This window comes from Rhamphochromis longiceps, linkage group LG17 (genome assembly GCF_057381845.1).
Source record: "Rhamphochromis longiceps isolate RC_006_pf linkage group LG17, R_longiceps_female_GT1.1, whole genome shotgun sequence".
Classification (NCBI taxonomy): domain Eukaryota; kingdom Metazoa; phylum Chordata; class Actinopteri; order Cichliformes; family Cichlidae; genus Rhamphochromis; species Rhamphochromis longiceps.
Genome location: NC_140573.1, coordinates 8,141,446 through 8,160,771, shown reverse-complemented (window position 1 = coordinate 8,160,771; position 19,326 = coordinate 8,141,446). Strand labels below are relative to the sequence as shown.

General features: G+C 40.1%; 1 protein-coding gene across 4 annotated transcripts in view; it reads left to right on the top strand.

Moving 5' to 3' along the window:
- The window catches only part of lrp8 (low density lipoprotein receptor-related protein 8, apolipoprotein e receptor), a 174,534-nt gene that overhangs the window by 118,812 nt on the left and 36,396 nt on the right, over positions 1-19,326 (top strand). For all 4 annotated transcript variants that reach the window (XM_085386767.1, XM_085386765.1, XM_085386764.1 and 1 more), the window contains exons 5-9: positions 9,479-9,853; positions 13,204-13,326; positions 14,486-14,605; positions 16,816-16,935; positions 19,098-19,223. In XM_085386767.1, the coding sequence (XP_085242893.1) occupies positions 9,479-9,853; positions 13,204-13,326; positions 14,486-14,605; positions 16,816-16,935; positions 19,098-19,223 (864 nt within the window). The remainder of the gene's footprint in view (positions 1-9,478; positions 9,854-13,203; positions 13,327-14,485; positions 14,606-16,815; positions 16,936-19,097; positions 19,224-19,326) is intronic.

Sequence of the window (19,326 nt, the reverse complement as noted above, 5' to 3'; positions counted from 1 at the left end):
CGACCATGGCCTGCAATGACTTTGCCAAATTCTTCACTGAAAAAATCCAAAAAATTAGACAAGCAATTGGTACATCAACAGCAGATCCAGGATATGTACTGTGTCCACCAAAAAACTGTTTAAACACCATGAAACAGTTTCAACCTATTAACAGCAAAGACCTGGAGGACATCTTAGGTCAACTGAACTCCTCCCCCTGCTGTTTAGATGTCCTGCCAACAAGTTTTTTCAAAAAGGTCTCAAAGACTTTAGAGTCAGACCTGTTACAGATCGTCAACTTTTCTTTATTATCAGGTGTGTTTCCAGAATCACTAAAAACTGCTGTAATCAAACCTATACTGAAAAAGGACAATCTTGACAAGACACAAATGAACAACTACAGGCCGATCTCAAATCTCCCGTTTTTAAGTAAGATCATTGAAAAAGCAGTTTCTCAACAGCTCAGTTACTTCTTAAAACAGAATAATTGCTACGATGCCTTCCAGTCAGGTTTTAGACAGAACCACAGCACTGAAACCGCTCTGACCAAAGTGTTTAATGACATATGTCTGAATACAGACAGTGGAAAAATGTCAGTCCTAGTTTTACTGGATCTCAGTGCAGCATTTGATACAGTTGACCACAACATATTACTCAAACGACTGGAGAACTGGACAGGTCTTTCAGGAACTGTACTAAACTGGTTCAAAACATACGTAGAAAACAGGAAATACTTTGTATCAATAGGTAACTTCACATCTGAGCAGACAAGTATCACATGTGGAGTTCCCCAAGGTTCCATCTTGGGACCCCTTCTGTTTAACATCTACATGCTCCCACTGGCACAGATTATAAACAACAACAAAATAAACTATCACAGCTATGCAGATGACACACAAATATATATCACAATGTCACCAGGAGACCGAGGCCCTGTACAGGCTCTTGGTAAATGCATTGAGGAAATCAATGACTGGTTGTGCCACAATTTTCTCCAGCTAAACAAAAACAAAACTGAGGTAATAGTCTTTGGCGCCAAAGAAAAACGATTACAGGTCACCAGAGAACTTCAATCTATACATCTAAAAACCACAAACCAGGCGAGAAATTTGGGTGTAGTGATGGATGCAGACCTAAACTTAGAAAAACACATTAAGACAATAACAAAGTCAGCTTACTATCACCTCAAGAATATATCAAGGATAAAAGATCTGATGTCTCAACAGGACCTGGAAAAACTAGTCCATGCATTCATCTTTAGTAGGCTTGATTACTGTAACAGCATCTTTACAGGTCTACCTAAAAAATCAGTCAGACAACTACAGCTCATTCAGAACTCTGCTGCTCGAGTCCTCACTAAGACCAAAAAAGTGGACCACATCAGTCCAGCTCTGAGGTCCTTACACTGGCTGCCTGTCCGTCAGAGGATAGACTTTAAAGTTCTGATGCTGGCCTATAAAGCTCTGAATGGTTTAGGACCAAAATACATCAATGACCTCCTGACCCAGTATGAACCATCCAGATCCCTCAGGTCATCTGGATCCGGTCTTTTATCAGTTCCCAGAGTCAGAACCAGACACGGAGAAGCTGCATTCAGCTTTTATGCTCCTTATATCTGGAACAAACTCCCAGAAAGCCTCAGATCAGCTGAAACACTCAGTTTATTTAAATCCAGGTTGAAGACTCACCTGTTCTCAGCTGCATTTGAATAAAGCACCAAATCCACACTTTAAGCTTAAATTTCAAAACTTACATTTAACTACTGATTTTATCTACTGTTCTGATTTTATCTGTTTTGATTTTATATACTGTTGTTTGTTTGTTTGTTTGTTAATTAGTTAGTTAGTTTATTTGCTTGTTTTAATCAATTTTAAATCATGCTTTTTATTTGTTCTTGTTTCTAATGTCTCTGTAAAGCACTTTGAATCACCTTGTTGTTGAATTGTGCTATACAAATAAACTTGCCTTGCCTTGCCTTATTCACCACAGCAGGTAGCTCCGCATGTTTGATTTGGTGGATTATTACACCACCTGGTTTTGGGTCTCCTCGTGGAACTTAGTCTGACTACACTACAGAACCTCTGTGTTTGTTTTCAATATAGCTGTATTTAAACATGTAACATTTTTGTCCAATTACTGGAGAAATCTTAAGCTGAAAGGAAAACTTTTTAATTAAAGTGTACCATCAAGTCAATTCCTGGAATATTGATCTGGTCAGTCAAGTAGAATTGGGAGGTTGTTAATTCAGCTATTTTGGTGTTAATGAAATTAACAACAGATGCACCAGAGGGGCAACAATGAGACACACTAGGTGGAGGCTAATAGCAGCTTTCCCTCCTCATCTTTTCAGACTGTTTTTTCGCTAGTAGGGTCAATGCTACTACTGATACCCTACAGAGGTTGCACAGGTAGTTCAACTCCTCCAGCATGGGACATCAATACTTGTCAGTGCCAGGTTTGCTATGTCAAACTCAAACTTGGTAAGGTTTTCAATTTAGCAATTGGGATGCACTTCATACTGTCCAGGAGCTCAGTGATATCCTGGTCCAGATCGGGGAGGAGATGCCCCAGGACACCATCAGCATTTTATGATAGTTTTGAATACTTGGACATAACGAACTTCAGTTAGCTTAACAGCAATTATATAGTACCTAACAGCAGGAGCTAGTAAACATATCTGTATCTAGAAAACATACAAATAGTCAGCAGTTTATTATTATTTTGGTTTATTAATTAGCTCTTTCCCTCACATTGAGCGGTGCAGAATGTAAAATACTTATGTTCAATTTTGATTGCATTAAACTATTACATGAGAAGCAACTGAAAAGCACTCTTATGATTCTTTCCCCCATTTCCAGGGGTGTAACATTTACACTCTAGACTTAAAGTGCTGAACATTTATGCAAACTTCTGCAACCACTGTGCGAAGAACTTTCTGAAGAATATTTGATTTCTGTTGGAGAAAGATGAGTCAAAAATTTAGAATACATTTTGGTCTATAATATATCATTCCATGATTTCTTTTTTTAACTCCAATTACTTAATTTGTACTATGCTTTCATTTCAAAGTGCAAGGAGACATTAAACTGCGTAATTTAAAATTATGATCAAAAGCTGCCTCTCCCTCTGTCTACTTCTCAGTGTTTAGATTCAGAGTGGCATCAGGTTAACGTTTCAAAACGCCGGTGACACGCAGCCATGTTGTTGCAGGGCGATGCTGGGAAGTCGACGCCTCTGGCTTGTTCTTTCTCTGACAGTTTGCTGTTTTAATGATTCCAAGGGTAATGTTCCCTGACACACAGCAAATGGTACATTAGGTACCTGTTCTCAGAAATGTTCTCACACAATGTTTGAAGATATTTCTTGAATGCTTTTAAGTTGTGGAGAGCAAGAAAACTGTGAAATTCGTGAATTTTCTTATTGGTGGGCCAAACCCCCCCCCCCCCCCCCAAAAAAAAAAAAAAAAAACAGAGGTCATGTAATTCCACACTGATTTTAACTTTTAATACTGTACTTTCTCCTGAGCTCCAGTAAAAGTAGGTCAGATATGTCAGTGAGAGATGGAGGGAGAGCTCTTTTGCTCTCTCTTGGTGTCATTTGTACAAATATGGTAAGTATAGTGTGCGATGCATTACCATCACTCCTCTGCGGTCCCTTTATTATAAAGCACCGTTTCTTTGAAAAGGGCATTTGCTTTTTTTTTTCCTGAGTATATGACATTTGCCTTTGTTTTGGTGAGGGGGATTCCTGCTTTTGCAGGTTAGGTTTTCAGCAGTGAAGACTGTAGGCAAAGTGACAGTTCATGCAACATCGGTCCAAAGTCCAAAGCAGAGATTACATTTTGGACCTATCAAAATGCTTTTCTGATGTTGGATAAGAATGCCTTTGTTTTAGTTTCATCTGCACTTTCTAACTTTTTAATAAATATTGAATAATTAAGCCAAAAAAAAAAATCCTGCTGTTTGAGGTTTTTTGTTTTTTTTTTTGCTCCCCTAGCATCAATCCTCATGAATATAGATGGCAGTTTGTTTACAATTACCCTCGTGTATCTGATGGTACAAGGTATGCTTGAATTGACACGGATGTGTTTTTTTTATTGACGCTCTCGTGTGAAAGATAAGCCATACATATTGATATTCCATAGAGAAGATGATCATGTTGCTTGTCTTCTATACGGCCCATTAAGTCTGCTCAGTGTTAAAATGCTTTCAGGTGTTGCTGTTTTCTTCTTTTTTTGTTCCAGCAGAGCTGCAGTTTAGTTAAATGCAGCATTTTACACATCACTGTGAAGTAAATATTTTATCTCCATTTCTGGTTGTTAGGAGCTGATCTGTGATCTTCAGCTTGCTTTACTGCTAGTGCACCTGGTGAACTGAAGTGATCAGACAAATGTACGTATGTGGACAAGATCGTGTGTATGTGTGCGTGCACGTATGTGCATACACACCGCGGCTCAGTGCCTGACATGTTAGACCGCAGTCTGATTGGATTCCTCGCTCCAGAAACATTAAACTCACTGACTCGTGGACAAAAGCTGAGAGATGTGTGTGTGTGTGTGTGTGTGTGTGGGTGTGTGCCCAATATTTTTTTGGGCTCTTTTATTGTCCATTTGTATATTTGTGGCTGTTTGTGTTTTATTAAAGATTCTTTATCTTTTAATCTCTGCGTGTGCGTGTATGCATAGCTGTTTGCTATGTTCTGCTCCATGCTGAAAGAGAGTTCAGTTGTCCTTTAGATCAAGGTCAACGAGCTGTGCCCTATCTTATTGGTTCATCTATTAGCTGTTAACTGGTGGGTCTATGGATGGATGGAGTAAAAGCTTTGACCCCATGTTAAGCACAGTCACCTACAGGGGAAAGTAACCGTCAAGATGGAATTGAGTACAGCTTACTGATTACCTTTTTAAAATTGTAATTGGTCCACTAATCTGTTCGATGGGTGTGTTTAATTAACAGTCAGGAGTCTTAACTCTTTCAGACTACAACATCCAATATTTCTATTCTCAGATCTATCAGTGTATCCATTTCTAAGGGTTCGTTTAAGCCTGAATGAATGCAGAGGCCACCAACAGTAATCAACCAAAGACCAAAGTGATTTTGGGAATTTATCAAGTTTTAAAACTGACAGCAATCTATAGTTTTCATCTGATGTTCGAGCTACCGGGACACACCCACCTGGTGGGCAAAAACAGTACTGAGGTCTTCTGCTCTGCTATCGGGTACAATAATCACCGGGTACACTAATCTTTGAGATTATGACACCAACATGTGAGCACGCCTCTCCTAACCCTGCCTCCCAGTCCCTGCTTCTCCGCAGAAACCCAGACTGTCTGTGTCGGCTCATTTCAGCTGTAGATCAGCTTTTTGTAATGACACAATTTATGTGACAAATTAATTAGAATACCAAAATTTTTCTGGTGTTACATTGTAAAACTCATTGCAAAATGTCTCTTCATATCTTCACTTTTCTCCCATTGATAGATTATCTAAGTAGTCTTGGCCCAACACAGGTAAACAAAACAACACTTTTGTCCTGCAGTAATACCAACGTCCAGCGTCGGACGTCAGGATGGAGTAACGTGTTTTGCCTGCTAGGTTAGTAAGTTAATCACTACCATTTTTTTTGTTTTTGAAAATTTCCTTCATGCAAAGAACACCAAAGCAAAACACTTCAAAAGGGTTGTTTAGAGCAACTCGTCAATGTTCCGTTGTGAATGTAGGATGCCTCGATATCTTATCATGTACTTCCAGCCTCGGTGGATGATGTTGAGATGAAAGCTCTGTGCAGGTCATACCGTCCTTCTTCCTTAATTATTATTATTCAAACTCGTCAGAGAAAGGCCGGCCAAAAGGTTCGAACTTTTAGTCTTGCTGTTATTGACAGCACTAATCACTGCATCACGCTGACACGGGCAAATATGGCTTTTCAGCATCAGCAAATTGTGTTAATTATAAGTGCAATAACTTTAAATTGTCATTCACAGAGTGGGCAGTCAGTGATGCAAAAAATAACAGTCTAAAGATCTCTGTAGGGTGTTCTTAGAGCTGGTTATGTGAAGCCAGAAGAAACAGAGATAGAACTGGGGTTATCTGAGACAAACCTGCTACTTTCTACTTCAGTAGTTTTGGTCATATTAGGCGACATTTTCACTTACAATTCCTGTGACCTAAGAGGCAAAAGAAAATGGCTTTGCAAGAGTCTAATTTTATAAGCTAATTTGTTTGAAGTGCTTTTAAGAACGCCTGTGTTTGAATACTTTAATTCCCTCTTTGGAAAGAACTGTGCACCTATTTAAAGGTTTGAAAGATGAAATTCTTTTTCTGTGTTAACTGGTGTGGTTTAAAAAAAGGAAAAGGGACAAAAATGGTTTTAATGTTACGCAGTGTCAATTTGGATCATTTGTGCTCTACCAATGTGGAATCCAAATATGACGTTATTGAATTTATGCGACTGATCATATCTATATACTCATTACATATGACCAACCCTGCCTAATGTACTGTTGGTCCTTCACATATTGACAGGGCTCCAAACTCCCTGAGGACAGGACTCCTTTGAAAATAACAGATTCATGGTTTATCACTTTTTTGAGGTGTGAGACACAAGAATGTCAGAGTCACTTGGGTGGCTGACTGTGAGAATAGGCTGTTTATTTTCTATATTTAATTTCCAGTTTATATCCCAGGCCCTGATATGCAGCAGTGCTGCCAGATAGTTATTGCTGCTTGTGTCGTACGGTACTGTGCAGAAGTCTTGAGCCACCTCCTAATAGTTTCCCTCCAAAGGTGCCATCACTCAAATAGCTATTGGCTAAAAACCTGGCACATTAGGGCATGGTGTGCAGTGCATCCTTAAAGACTTTGAGCAGATGAACAGTATTTGAATGTAATGTCTGACAGAAATGGGAAGAAATCTAGCAAAGACCTGACACGTGACCTAAGAAATGCATCCCGCCAAACTACTGTTCAAGAAGTCGTTAATAAGGATCAAAACAAGAATAAAAGAAGTAGTAGTAGTATTTTTGGTTCAAATCATCAATTACAAGAAAAATCTTTCCCCAGTAACTTTACTGTATAAAGAGCTAACATCGCCAAAATGTCAGGAGTAGTTAGTTACTACAAGAAGTGTTTGTGAACTAAAAATCAAGAATGTGGGATACTGTTTGTCCATGATTTGGAGAGCCCAGCGCTGCTCCCAACACAGGGAAAACCAATTCTGCGGGGGAGACCTACCTCGGCACTTGTGCAGATGAAGCCAAAGGGAAGATTTGCTTCACCATATTTTCTAGTCTTTGGCTTAGAATGAAGTTGGTTTGGAAACATATTTGGCGATGCTTCATCTCCTGCTTTGCGTTTGTGTGGAAGCCCCGTCAAAAACCTGTCAATTATGCCAACAGCGTCCAAGCATCCTTTTTTTTCTCTTTCTTTTCATACCACGCCCCCCCTGCAATGGCTCTGCCCCACACTTTGGGAGCCTCTGATTTAAGCAATGTTTGATCATCTCGACAGAGAACAGAACAAACGGTAGCCAACTTCCACAGAGAAGCTTTGAATGTCCTTCAAGAAGCCTGGAGAACTGTTCCTGAAGGCTAATTAAAGAATTACAAGTAAAATTTACCCAAGAAAGTTCAGGTCGTGTTGAAGAATAAAGGTGGTCAAAAACCAAATGTTGATTTTCAAACTTTTTAGAATTGTAGAAACTAAATGTTTGCCTTACTGTATTTTCAGATATGTTTGCACTTACAGAAAAACAAGGGGTAGCTCATATACACAGTGTACTTTAGGTGCGGGTGTATATTGCGACTCATTAGTCCTTACAAAATAGCTTCTATTGTTTTGATGTCACTTTAGCATCTAGGGAAAAATGCTAGGGAAAACCTAAACTTCATTATAGTGTTAAGACAAAAAAAACTGCCTACTTATTTTTGTAGTAGAAGGAAGAACTATTATGAGCCAACTGTGTCTTTTGTCATTCAGTCTCCCAGTGGGAACCATACTAACAAGCTTCTTATCCCAGCCTTGCTGTTTATATCCCACACACCTGGCTGACCAAGCCTTCTGCTATAATGATGGACTCTTTAGAGCATAAAAGGTGTTTAATCTAACTAGAAACACATAATCGTCCTCGGGGATCTAGCAAAAATCTGTTTGAAATGTTCATAAAGAAAGTGTGTCTCGCTGTTGATGCAGAAAGTTTGAAAACAGTCCGTTTGTAACTTTATGCATCTTGCGCAACCGTACTTTCTGCTGGGGTACTGCTGATGTTGTTTTTGTGCTCATGTTAATTACTTAGATCTGAGTGGGGATGATTAGCATGCTAGTAGTAATAGCTAACAGGGAATCCGATAGCCTATTATCATAATGAGTCCCTTTGGCGTACTGTGTGGGTTGGTAAAAAAAAAAGAGAGAGAGAAAATGAAGAAGTTATGCCGGTCGCCCAGAGAGGAGCGTTGCATCAGTGAAGTGGTTTGTTTTGATTTTTCCCCCCCTTTTTTTGAGGAGATTATATGATTCAAATTGATTTGTCCACCCTGTCTGGAATTTGATAATGCCACAGCTGAAAGGAAACATAAGCACAGTAATATAAAACAACACCAACAGAACAACCACATCCACACTGAAATACAACACATTAAAAGCTGAAATGGCATCATACTTTTCGTCGCAGGTCTTTAGTTACCAGCCTGGAAAAAATCTAAATGCAGACATGGACATGAATATTCATTCCTGACAGGTGTTTCTGTCCAAACATTCACACACATGTATAAACACACACACACTCTAGGAGTGACATTTCTACAGCTGTGCTCATCATACAGCCATCCATATACGCTGGACTTCTGCTGCCCTCGACCTCGTCCCATACATGGTCAGCAGCATCTTTATATGTTGAAAGTATTTGGAGTCTCTTGAGGTGGTGTTTACGTTTTTTAAATATTTCATCATTTATACTTTTTCTACAGGGCAAGTTTATGTTTTCTTCCTGGTTCTTTATCCCTTCGCTTTGTTCTTGCACCTGCCGCATTTTGTCTTGTCAGACTTTCAAGGAAGCTGTGCTGGTATTCTTCAGCGCCACGCAACTGTCGACAGTTTGATCAATCTTTCCTTTTATTCTTGCCAATCACTAAAAGCTCCAGGGCTAAAAAGGAAACTGTGGAACGACTCTCTTCTTGTTAACTCTAAATTTTAACATTAACATTACTACCATCTGTTGAGAAGGCGTAAAAAGACATATTGGTGTGCATATTCCCACCTCTGATTGGGTTTGATTAAATGCAGAGATAAGTTGAACTATAGCCGTCCTTTAACTCGTATTTCCCCTGATCTACTCCCACTCTGAATGGATGTTTCTTAATGACTTGAAAAATGGCTATTTACTAAAGATATTCTGTAATTATTAGACTGATATTAATTTGCTAAATATTACAGGTTATAATAATCAATGAGAATTAAATAAAATACATATACAATTATAATTTAATGTACTTTTCCTCCTGCAGATGGCAAGGCCTGCCCCTCCAAAGACTTCCAGTGTCGTAACGGGAAATGTGTGGCACCGATCTTTGTGTGTGACGGAGACGACGACTGCGGGGACGCCAGCGATGAGGAGAAATGTTCGGCTCCCACCTGTGGGCAGCATGAATTCCGCTGCAACGACTCGGAGTGCATCCCTGCCCTGTGGAGCTGTGACGGCGACCCCGACTGCAAGGACAAGTCAGACGAGTCCATGGAGCGCTGCAGCCGGAGGACGGAGCCCCAGAAACCCCGCTGTCTGGTGAGCGAGTTCCAGTGCGGGAGCGGCGAGTGTGTCCATTTGAACTGGAAGTGTGACGGCGACCCCGACTGCAAGGATAAATCAGATGAAGCAAACTGTCGTAAGTCAGCTTTTTTCTTTTTGCCACCATGTGCTCCCCCTGTGCCGTTCGCTTTATTGTTGTTCAAAGCAATTAGAAAACATAGGAACGAGTCACACCACTGGCATGCTCCTTAATCAAAACATCTTTTTAAATTATCTTTGATTATTCCATAACAACGGGCACAATTCAACTCTGATCAGTCTGAGGAGAGTGGTAGTGAAGTAACTGATCAGCCTAAAGAATCCAGTTTTATTAATTTTAGAAATTAGGATGAATGGTTTGTATTAGTACTTTTGGATATTGTGTCATTTATCTTTACTTGAAGCTAATGCCAACTATCGCCTTTAATGAAAGTTACGGATGGATACCAAAAAGTAATCAGTTGTTTTGTAGAGCAGCAGCTTAAATGTACTGGAGGACTATGCTTTGAAGACCGGCTCTGCTCTGAACAAAGACTGTGTGACAAATGTGTCACCAAATGACTAAAGGAAGATCAATTCTAATTTTATCGTGACGATCCACAAATGTGTTGCCATGCAACCATGTGACCTGTGCAAGAAGAGACAAACCCATCTGAGCCTGTGTAAGGTGAAGGTCCTTCATCAAGCGTGACCCCCATGTGGTCTCCTCTTCACATGCCCACACACCACTTAGAGAGATGACAGCAACTTCACACATAAGACATGATACAAGCACAGTGCGCAGCCGCACGCGCAGCCAGGTGCAAGCTCTAACACACACATGCACCCACAATAATAAGGTGTTAGTACAAAAAATAAAGCAGAAATCACAGAGTACATGTTGTTTCAGTGTTTAGATCACGGCTTGCCCTTTATCACAGTACACACCCTCCTTATCCTTAAATTAATGGCTGCTGCACTCCAGACAGAATTACATGGGTCTGTGGAGTCGTCTTTTACGAGATTGGAATAATTATGTAGGTAAGCACTACACGATTGGTCACTTTTATGTGGTTATATTTTGACAACAATGTCTAAATCTGTGACATGGTCGAAACTTCACTCTAAAGCCTCGAATCTGCTTTCTGCAGGTATGCTAAAATCCACTCAGGTCTGAATGACACAAATTTCATTATCAGACTTTGAGCATCGATCTTTGAGGATGCCCGTGTGCCTGCCTGTGCGTGTTATTGTGCAGAGTTGTCTGTGGAGAATTGACACGAGTGTGCACCAACTATGCATGCACCACAAAAGACCTAAAGGAAATATATATAACAGGAAATGACTACTAACCCTTCATGTCTCCACAGCGGAGTATAATCATGACTTGTCTCAGCCATAAATGTAAATAAAAGTCAAACATGGACGATGATATGTCATGTATTGGTTTGAGAACTATGACCTTGATATTGGTGTTTCAATCAGACCCACTTTAGTCTCTTTGACTGGACCTGAGCATGTTTTAATGAGAGCTTTGACTTGATTAGCTAATGCTAACACCGGCTTTGTTTGGAAGTTCAATGCATTATTCACTGAGTTATTAACTGCTAGCTTGGAGAATTGGAAGCTGAAAATAAAATTCACTAAACATGTAAACAGAACAGCCGACAGCTTAGAGTATATTTTATTAAAACAGACTATTTTCCTAAAATAATTAACGTAAATATCCTTGCTACCAACTGATATCTTTTCCAAAACATTTCAAACGGTTGCTAACTGCCTAAAAAACATTTAAAAATAGACCAAAAATCTCTCTATTAACCAAAAAAAAAAAGGGAATCTGTCCTGGGTGTACCCTGCATCTCACCCCGTGATAACTGGGATAGGCTGAAGCCCCCACAGCGACCGTGATAAGGTTAAGCAGAAGAGAATGGAGGGATGGCAATTTAAACGAGAACATAGAAGACAGCTTAGCACCGTTTCAGTGTAAATGAGGATTGTGACAATAACTGCATACTATACCTCCAGTTTGTTCTTTCCTCGTTCGCCTCGTTTCCATCAGGCTCTGCTCATTCCCACACACGCGCTCCTTACGTATCATTTGCCATCTTATTCGAAACATCTGTCTCAATAACCTCGAGCTTCTTCGCGGACACACCGAGACAAGCGACTGTGAGCAGAGTGACAGAAGGTTAATGGAAATGAGACATTATGCACTCCACACTGTATATAAATGCCACTTGTTTTGCACATATTCAACTCTGTATATTTTATATATTTTATTATTATTATTATTATTATTTTATTTTTTTACTATTTAATTTGTAAAAATGTGTATACACACACACACACACACACACACACACACGTAGGAAAATATTTAGTATACACATCCAGAAATGCATACACTATTATATATTGTACATATATTTATTAGTTTCAGGTTGGCCATTCTTGTATTTTGCTCGTTTGTGTTGTTGTGTTTGCACATCTCTGTTGCTTGTGGGGCTCGCACACAAGAATTTCACTCGCATGTGCTGTGCCAGTGTGCCTGCACATGTGATGTGACAATAAAAAGTGATTTGATTTGATTTGATTTGAAATGGTCACATCGTATCGCAACTTTCCTTCTTTCCGTCCTGTCAACGTTTCCGCAGATGGCAATCCATTATTATAACTATTCATCCCGGGGATTTATCATTATTAGCTGAGCTAACATCCCAATAATTTGGATGAAGGAATCGGCACATTTTGCGATGGTCCAGGCTTTAGCATGAACATCTGTTTGTCTTTATTTTATTTATTTTTTGTCTGAGTGTTTCAAAGTATGTCTCAGCTTCCCCTTTTCCTGGCATTCACATGTCCTGCTGCAAGCTTGCATTTAATTTTGCTCATTTAATAATGCCTCTGTGAGCCCGAAAACCCAAATGTGCCCAAACCGTTGTGTGTGGCTGTGTTAATACCATATTTCCTGATGCGAAGATTGTCTGCCGTGTGTTTTTTATCGGCTCCACAGTCATTGATCATGTCTGCCTCTGCTCCGTTGGCGGAGCCAGTCCAAAACACAACACATGAATAATTAAATAGCCAGTTAAAAAGACAAATGAGTTAAATAAACCGTCCCTCCACGTTAGAGCAAGCACAAATGTCTATATGCACATTTACATGCACACACCTTCTCAATAGGTCACTAGATGTGGGTTTGCTTCAGATGCTGGATGAATACATGAATGCTTTTCTTTTCGGCATAGCAGTTTATGAGGATTTATGCCCTATCAAGAGGTGCGTATGATAGATTAGAGCTGAATACTGGAATGCAATTTGAGAGGAAAAGGGCTGAATTTGACTTTGTGAACAATTTAAAATGCTCTGAATTTTCATTGTGGAACTTTATCATTGTCTTTTCGTGGATTAGACTAATGGGAATACTCAGCTAATTCTTAACTCTGTGTGTTTTGTGTTCCTCAGCACTGCTTACGTGCAGACCTGATGAGTTCCAGTGTGGCGATGGCTCCTGTATTCACGGCACCAAGCAGTGTAATAAAGTTCACGACTGTCCGGACTACAGTGATGAAGCAGGTTGTGTCAACGGTAAGCGTCTCGCGAGTACGGAAAAGGAGGACGGCCATGAAACAAGCAAACATCCCGATTATTATTAGAAGAACATATTGTTCTATTTTGTTTTCCTCCCAATAATGTTGGCTTTTCTTCTAAATGCAGAGTCAAAATTCCAGATTTTATTTAAAGTTTCAGTTTATGTTTTCAGGACTTCTGCTTCTCGCTTCTGCCTCCTTTCTTTAACTTCATTTACTCAAAAAAAAAAGTGGCCAATTACAACTTTAATACTTTGAACTAGCTTCACAGGAGCTATAACGAAGAGTAGCACAGTTGGCCTCTCTGGTGAGTTCGGCCCCATGAGAAACTTTAATCAGAAAAATGTCCACCAAAAGATAGGCTTAGAGGCATGGGAGGATAAGAGGCTGTGAATCTCCACTGCCTTAAATCTCCCCTGTGTTCCCTCCACTTAAATCTCCTGAGTGGTCGAAGACGGAGGTGATGATTCAAAGAATTGCAAAGAAGCTACAGCGATATTTTTATTTACTGTAACAACTCAGCTGCGTATAACTTGCACAGAACAGATATGTAGCAGCTGAGTTGCTTCGTGCATTTAATAGGCACTGGATGTCACATCTGCTACTCTTCTACATTTTATTTAGCTTCTACTTTCAAGAGAGTTAAAGGGCCTCTTTGATGGGAGCTCAGCTGCCTCTGGCTCATCTGTAGTTCAAACCGTATAATGCATATGTTATCCATGAAGCCTTTCTCTTTTTTTGAGCTTGTGTTTACTATTAGTTACCATACATATGATATGTCTTTCTCAGTAAGCTTCCCTAATTAGAATAGCGACAAACATTTGTTAACCTCCACTTAACTCCCTGTAGCCTGTCTTATTTATAGAACTAAGCAATTTAATGATCAAGCTTTGCCTAAAGCTTCTCACTGAGAGTCAAAAGAGTCAACCTTTGGGCTAATTATCTCCACAGACCACAAGAAACATCGACAGCATTGCTTTGCTGACATTTACTGTATCTGCATTAGAATCTTGTACTCTACAAAATCTGACGCGCCAGAGGCTTTCATCACAGTAGGGTTGAATTATTGTGTTGCCAAACACTAATTTGGTGCTCAATGTGATTAAAACACTTGCTAAGAGTCTAGGCTTTTAAGTCATCTGATGTCTTCACTACAGTTACAAAATGCGACGGGCCCAAAAAGTTCCGCTGTAAGAACGGGGAGTGTATCGACAGCAGCAAGGTGTGCGATAACGTGAAAGACTGCAAGGACTGGTCAGATGAACCTGTGGAGTGTGGTAAGATTCTTCGTGTTTCTTTACACACACACACATTAATGTGAGAACATTAGCTTGTTCAAATGTGGGTGGTCACTCTTCTCTATGTAAAGGAGATTCATTTGATCAAGGCTGAGTAAATCAGGATATTTCTCAACTACCTTGTTATGATGAAAGACCCAAACGACTCTGCCCTCCGGTGCGATCTTAGCCGAGAGAGCGTGACACGACTACGTTACCCATAACGTAGATTATCCACAGAGATTATCCAAACAGCACAGATAATTACTGCTTCCTCAGCTTTGGTCACACATTTGACACCACAAGCAGTGCAGTTCATCCGCAATCAGATGTAAGCGGCTGAGAAAAGTATACTTATTAATAGAATCGTATCAAATTAATGAAACAAAGGGAATTGAAGCCTGAGATTTTACTTTATGTACACGTTAAAGTGTCTGAGGTTATTAAGAGACGCTGCACTTGACCCATAGCCTCTCTGAATTGGAGTGGGCTGACATCTGTTGTGTCAGTATAAAATTATATGTGTGCGCACTGCCTTTGCATCCTCCTCTAACCTCACAGCTGATGGATATATTCAATTCGATTTTATTTTTACGGCGCAAAATCACAGCAACAGTCAAGGCTTTATATTGTAAGGTAGACCCTACAAATAATACATACAGATAAAAACCCAACAGTCATATGACCCCTTACGAGCAAGCACTTTGGCGACAGTGGGAAGGAAAACTGGAAGAAACCTCCGGCAGAACCTGGCTCAGGGAGGGGCGGCCATCTGCCGCGACCGGTTGGGGTGAGAGAAGAATCTGCCATGATTCCCATGATAAGAATTAAATATGATGATCTGTGAACTGGAAGTTAGCACACATCACAGCCAAGAAGATGGCGCTGAGTTAAGCCGAGCCTACACAGTAATATCACTTATTAGCAGTAATATAGCTTTATCTTATTTGTGAATGACATTGCCGGATTATTTTTGGTATTTAGTAAAACTCTGAATCTTACTCACTCATTCTGTGTATATGTGTGTCTATGTACATCGATCCACAAATTGATCCATAAATCGATGTGTATAGACACAGAAATATAAGAATTTTACTCCAACATTGCTGCAGACATCATCTCATACAGTTCAGTGTCTGTCTGGCGCTAGAATTAAGATGTTAGAAAGAGTTTATTGGTATCTGAAAAGAACCTCCTGCCAGCCACCTGCATGTTTTACCCATGCTATAGTCATTATAGTTTATGTGATTTTCAAAGATTTTAACTAAACCTCAGTACAAACTATACAACATTACAAGAGAATAGAAATATGGATATGAGTGTCCACATACTTTGTTTTTTGTTTTCTAGTGCTTCTGCTACAACCTGCTTAAACTGCTTTAAGCAGGTTTTCATGTTTTTGCCTTATTTTAGTTTAAAATAAGGCTGATACTCAGTTGCTGTTCCGTTCTACTATAAATTACCAGTCTAATTTTGATTAAATGCAAATCTGTGAAAGTCCATACTACTCTTTTCCTCTTCCTGTGAGTCTCCCTTAATGTCTTGCTGCCTCTCTTTTTCTATCTCTAGTAGTGTCTTAGTCTCACAGCAGTACCTGTAGCCTTGAAGCTTAAATCTTTAATGTAAACCGGTAATGAAGTACCAGCTTTAGCTTTCTGCAGAGATCCCTCTTCACTCCCTGGAGGGTAGTTGAAAGAAAAAAAGGGATAAATGGAGGCACAGAAACTGATACAAAAGGGAAAGGAAGGATGACTCAGTCCAATATGTTCTGTTAAAAGGAAAAAAAAAACAGAGGAAATGGAGAGAATTGGATTAGAGGATGAAGGAGAGCACGTGCTTGTGTTACAATAGGCAATATAGTGCAGTAGCACCTGGGATAAGCAAAGGTTCCTGTTGGAAAATGGATCCGTTCCAGGAACTACTAGCTAAGACTACCGGTAGTAGAGCACACAAGAATCACACACAAACTTGAATTGTTGATGTATACAGACAGGACAAAAATATCTTTACTGGCAGGATGATTTAAACTGTCCATACAGACCAACCCGTGGGATTGTCTTCCTGTCCATCTTGTTCTTGTGTTGCCAAAGTTATTCTGTCTAAAAACCTGCTGGAATTTATTGGAACAATACTCAACTCTTTGTTTTATTTTTCACTGTTTCCTCTCTGCCATCCCTGCCCTTTCCTCTGCTGCCACTCTGTCTCTGCAGGCCTGAATGAGTGTGCAGACAACAACGGTGGCTGCTCCCACATCTGCAAGGACCAGAGAATTGGTTATGAGTGTGACTGCCCCTCTGGCTACAAACTCCTGGATAAAAAGACGTGTGGAGGTAAAGAGAAAAAAAAGTGCAGCAGAGCTCCTCATACCTTGGTCCAGAGAAGCACGACCAAAGGGCAGTGACATTAATCAGCTGAACTTTATCTGTGCTATTCTGTGGTTGTTTTGTTCGAGGGTACTTTTAACTATGGCCATTTTCAGGTCCAAGGAAAACATTAACATGATTCATTAAACACTGCTGTTTAAGATTAGTTGCATTTGCTTTACCCGGTTGAGACAAAAATCTAGTATGATAACTAACTTAAATGCAAAAAATGGGGTTAGCACTCTGGAGTAAACTGCCTCATCTAAAGCTTGTCTTTTATGCATGTTGCAAGTTATTAATTGCATGCAGACATTCTGGATTTGGGAGCATGAATAAGTTATTTTAACAACCAGTCTCCTTAGCGAGGTTGCCAGGTCCAGAATGTAAGATGAGGCATTTGTAAAATGTTGGGATGCTGATGATCAGAAAGTGTTCCACCATAAAAAACAGATAAATGATGTACAGAAGAACAAAACAACAAAACATCAGTTCACAAAAACTGCTACTCCCTATTCAGTACTAATTACATTTTCACTGATTACCTAATGGGTCCGCCCACCCATTGTTACAGCCCTAGCAGGACCTCCTCCTGAAATCGTTCTTGTTTGGATGTGTCCTGCCATATCTCCTGCCTTTGGTGCCACCGTTTTTGTACGGCTGACTCCCATCAGCAATTAAGAATGCTTAAATCCAGAGAAAATTGAGCTCTAGGGCCAGAGAGAGCTTTGTTGGGTTGTTGCTGGTGAGCTGTGAGTATGGTGGTCTATTGCTCCTACTCTGTGGAGAGGAGTGTGTTTTGGTACTAACCCCCTTTGACTTATTTTTAGTTTAGTGATGATCACCTGAGTTTTGTTGTTTTCTTTCTTCAAAAGGTAATAGTGGCTGGTCTGTCTCTTTTAGTTTAGTTATTAATAGAAACATTAATAAAATCTGTTAATGTAATCATTTTGCCTCTCTGCCTCCTTTTTTCAACCCGGACACCTTTGTTACTTTCCCTCAACCACTGGACCTTTTTAGGGGACCAAGAGGGGGCTTGTCCGGGATCGCTGAAAATGGGAGTTTTGGAATTGTTAGCATTTGGTTTCTGATTATTTTGCTTGTAAATGGCTTGTGAAATGATGCGGAAACAAAGTTCAGCTCTAGAAACCGAGAATCAGTTCAACTTACTGCTAGCTATGTGACTCAAGCTCTCATTACAGTTGTACAGGGACCAGATAGCCCTTAACAAAGGGGCTAATACCACATACTCCAGAAGCAGCCCCTGCGGACACAGCAAGCAATGCCATTGAATGCCCTCTCTAAGTTAATAAGACAATAGTTGAGCAAAATCCCACGTCCCCTTAAATATGCTTAATGGGATGCAGAGCTTGTCCCGTGTTCCACAACCAGGACAAAAGCTGCATTGTTTCTCCTTAAGTTAGGGGCCGACTACTGGATGGACTCTCCTCTCCAGTATCCCAGCACAGACCATCCTAGGTAGGCTGAGAAAATCGGATCCCCCTGAAGTTGTAACATACCCTCTGGTGCCCTTTCTTGAAGAGGGGAACCACCATCCTAGAGGGCAGTCTAGAGGCACTCTCCCCAAGTTCTATCCAATTTTGCAGAGGTATGTCAGTTGAAACAGTTCAGAACATCCAGAGGCTTACAAACTCGAGTCCAGTCTCATCCACCCTGGGGACCTTCCACCGTGGAGTTGTTTAACTACTTCAGTGATCTTGCCTCCAGTATTGGGAGGTTCATCCCCTTTGTCCCCAGATTCTGGTTACGCTGACCTTGGAGGACCTTGACCTGTAGCTTTAAATATGACCCTGAATGCGTTCAGAAATGTCAGATTTTCCATTTTTCCTAATTTATTTGGTTTAAGCTGTTTCCATATACAAACGTGTTTAACATCATTTCTATTATCCAGTTAAAACAGTGTTAGTCTGTTTCTCAAAAATATTAGTGTTACAACATTCAAATTTCTCAACAAAAGATCTCTCTTTTTTTTTGAAGTGAGGATCCTGCTGAGAAAGGTTGTTAACATGCTAGAAACAGAAAATATTAGCTCTTTTATGTCTCAGTCTCCAGACAAATAGGACTGTGTGTGTCTTGATCTTTATGTCTTTGTGCCATGTTTCTCTCTGCAGACATAGACGAATGTGAGAACCCAGATGCCTGCAGTCAGATCTGCATCAACTACAAAGGGGATTACAAGTGTGAGTGCTATGAAGGTTATGAGATGGACCCTGCCTCTAAGACCTGCAAAGCCGTAGGTAGGGCATTTATCACACACACATTTTTGGAAGTGAATACACACACTGTCATTGATGGAAGCTCCCACCAAAATACAGTCGCACATACATATGAGGAATCACA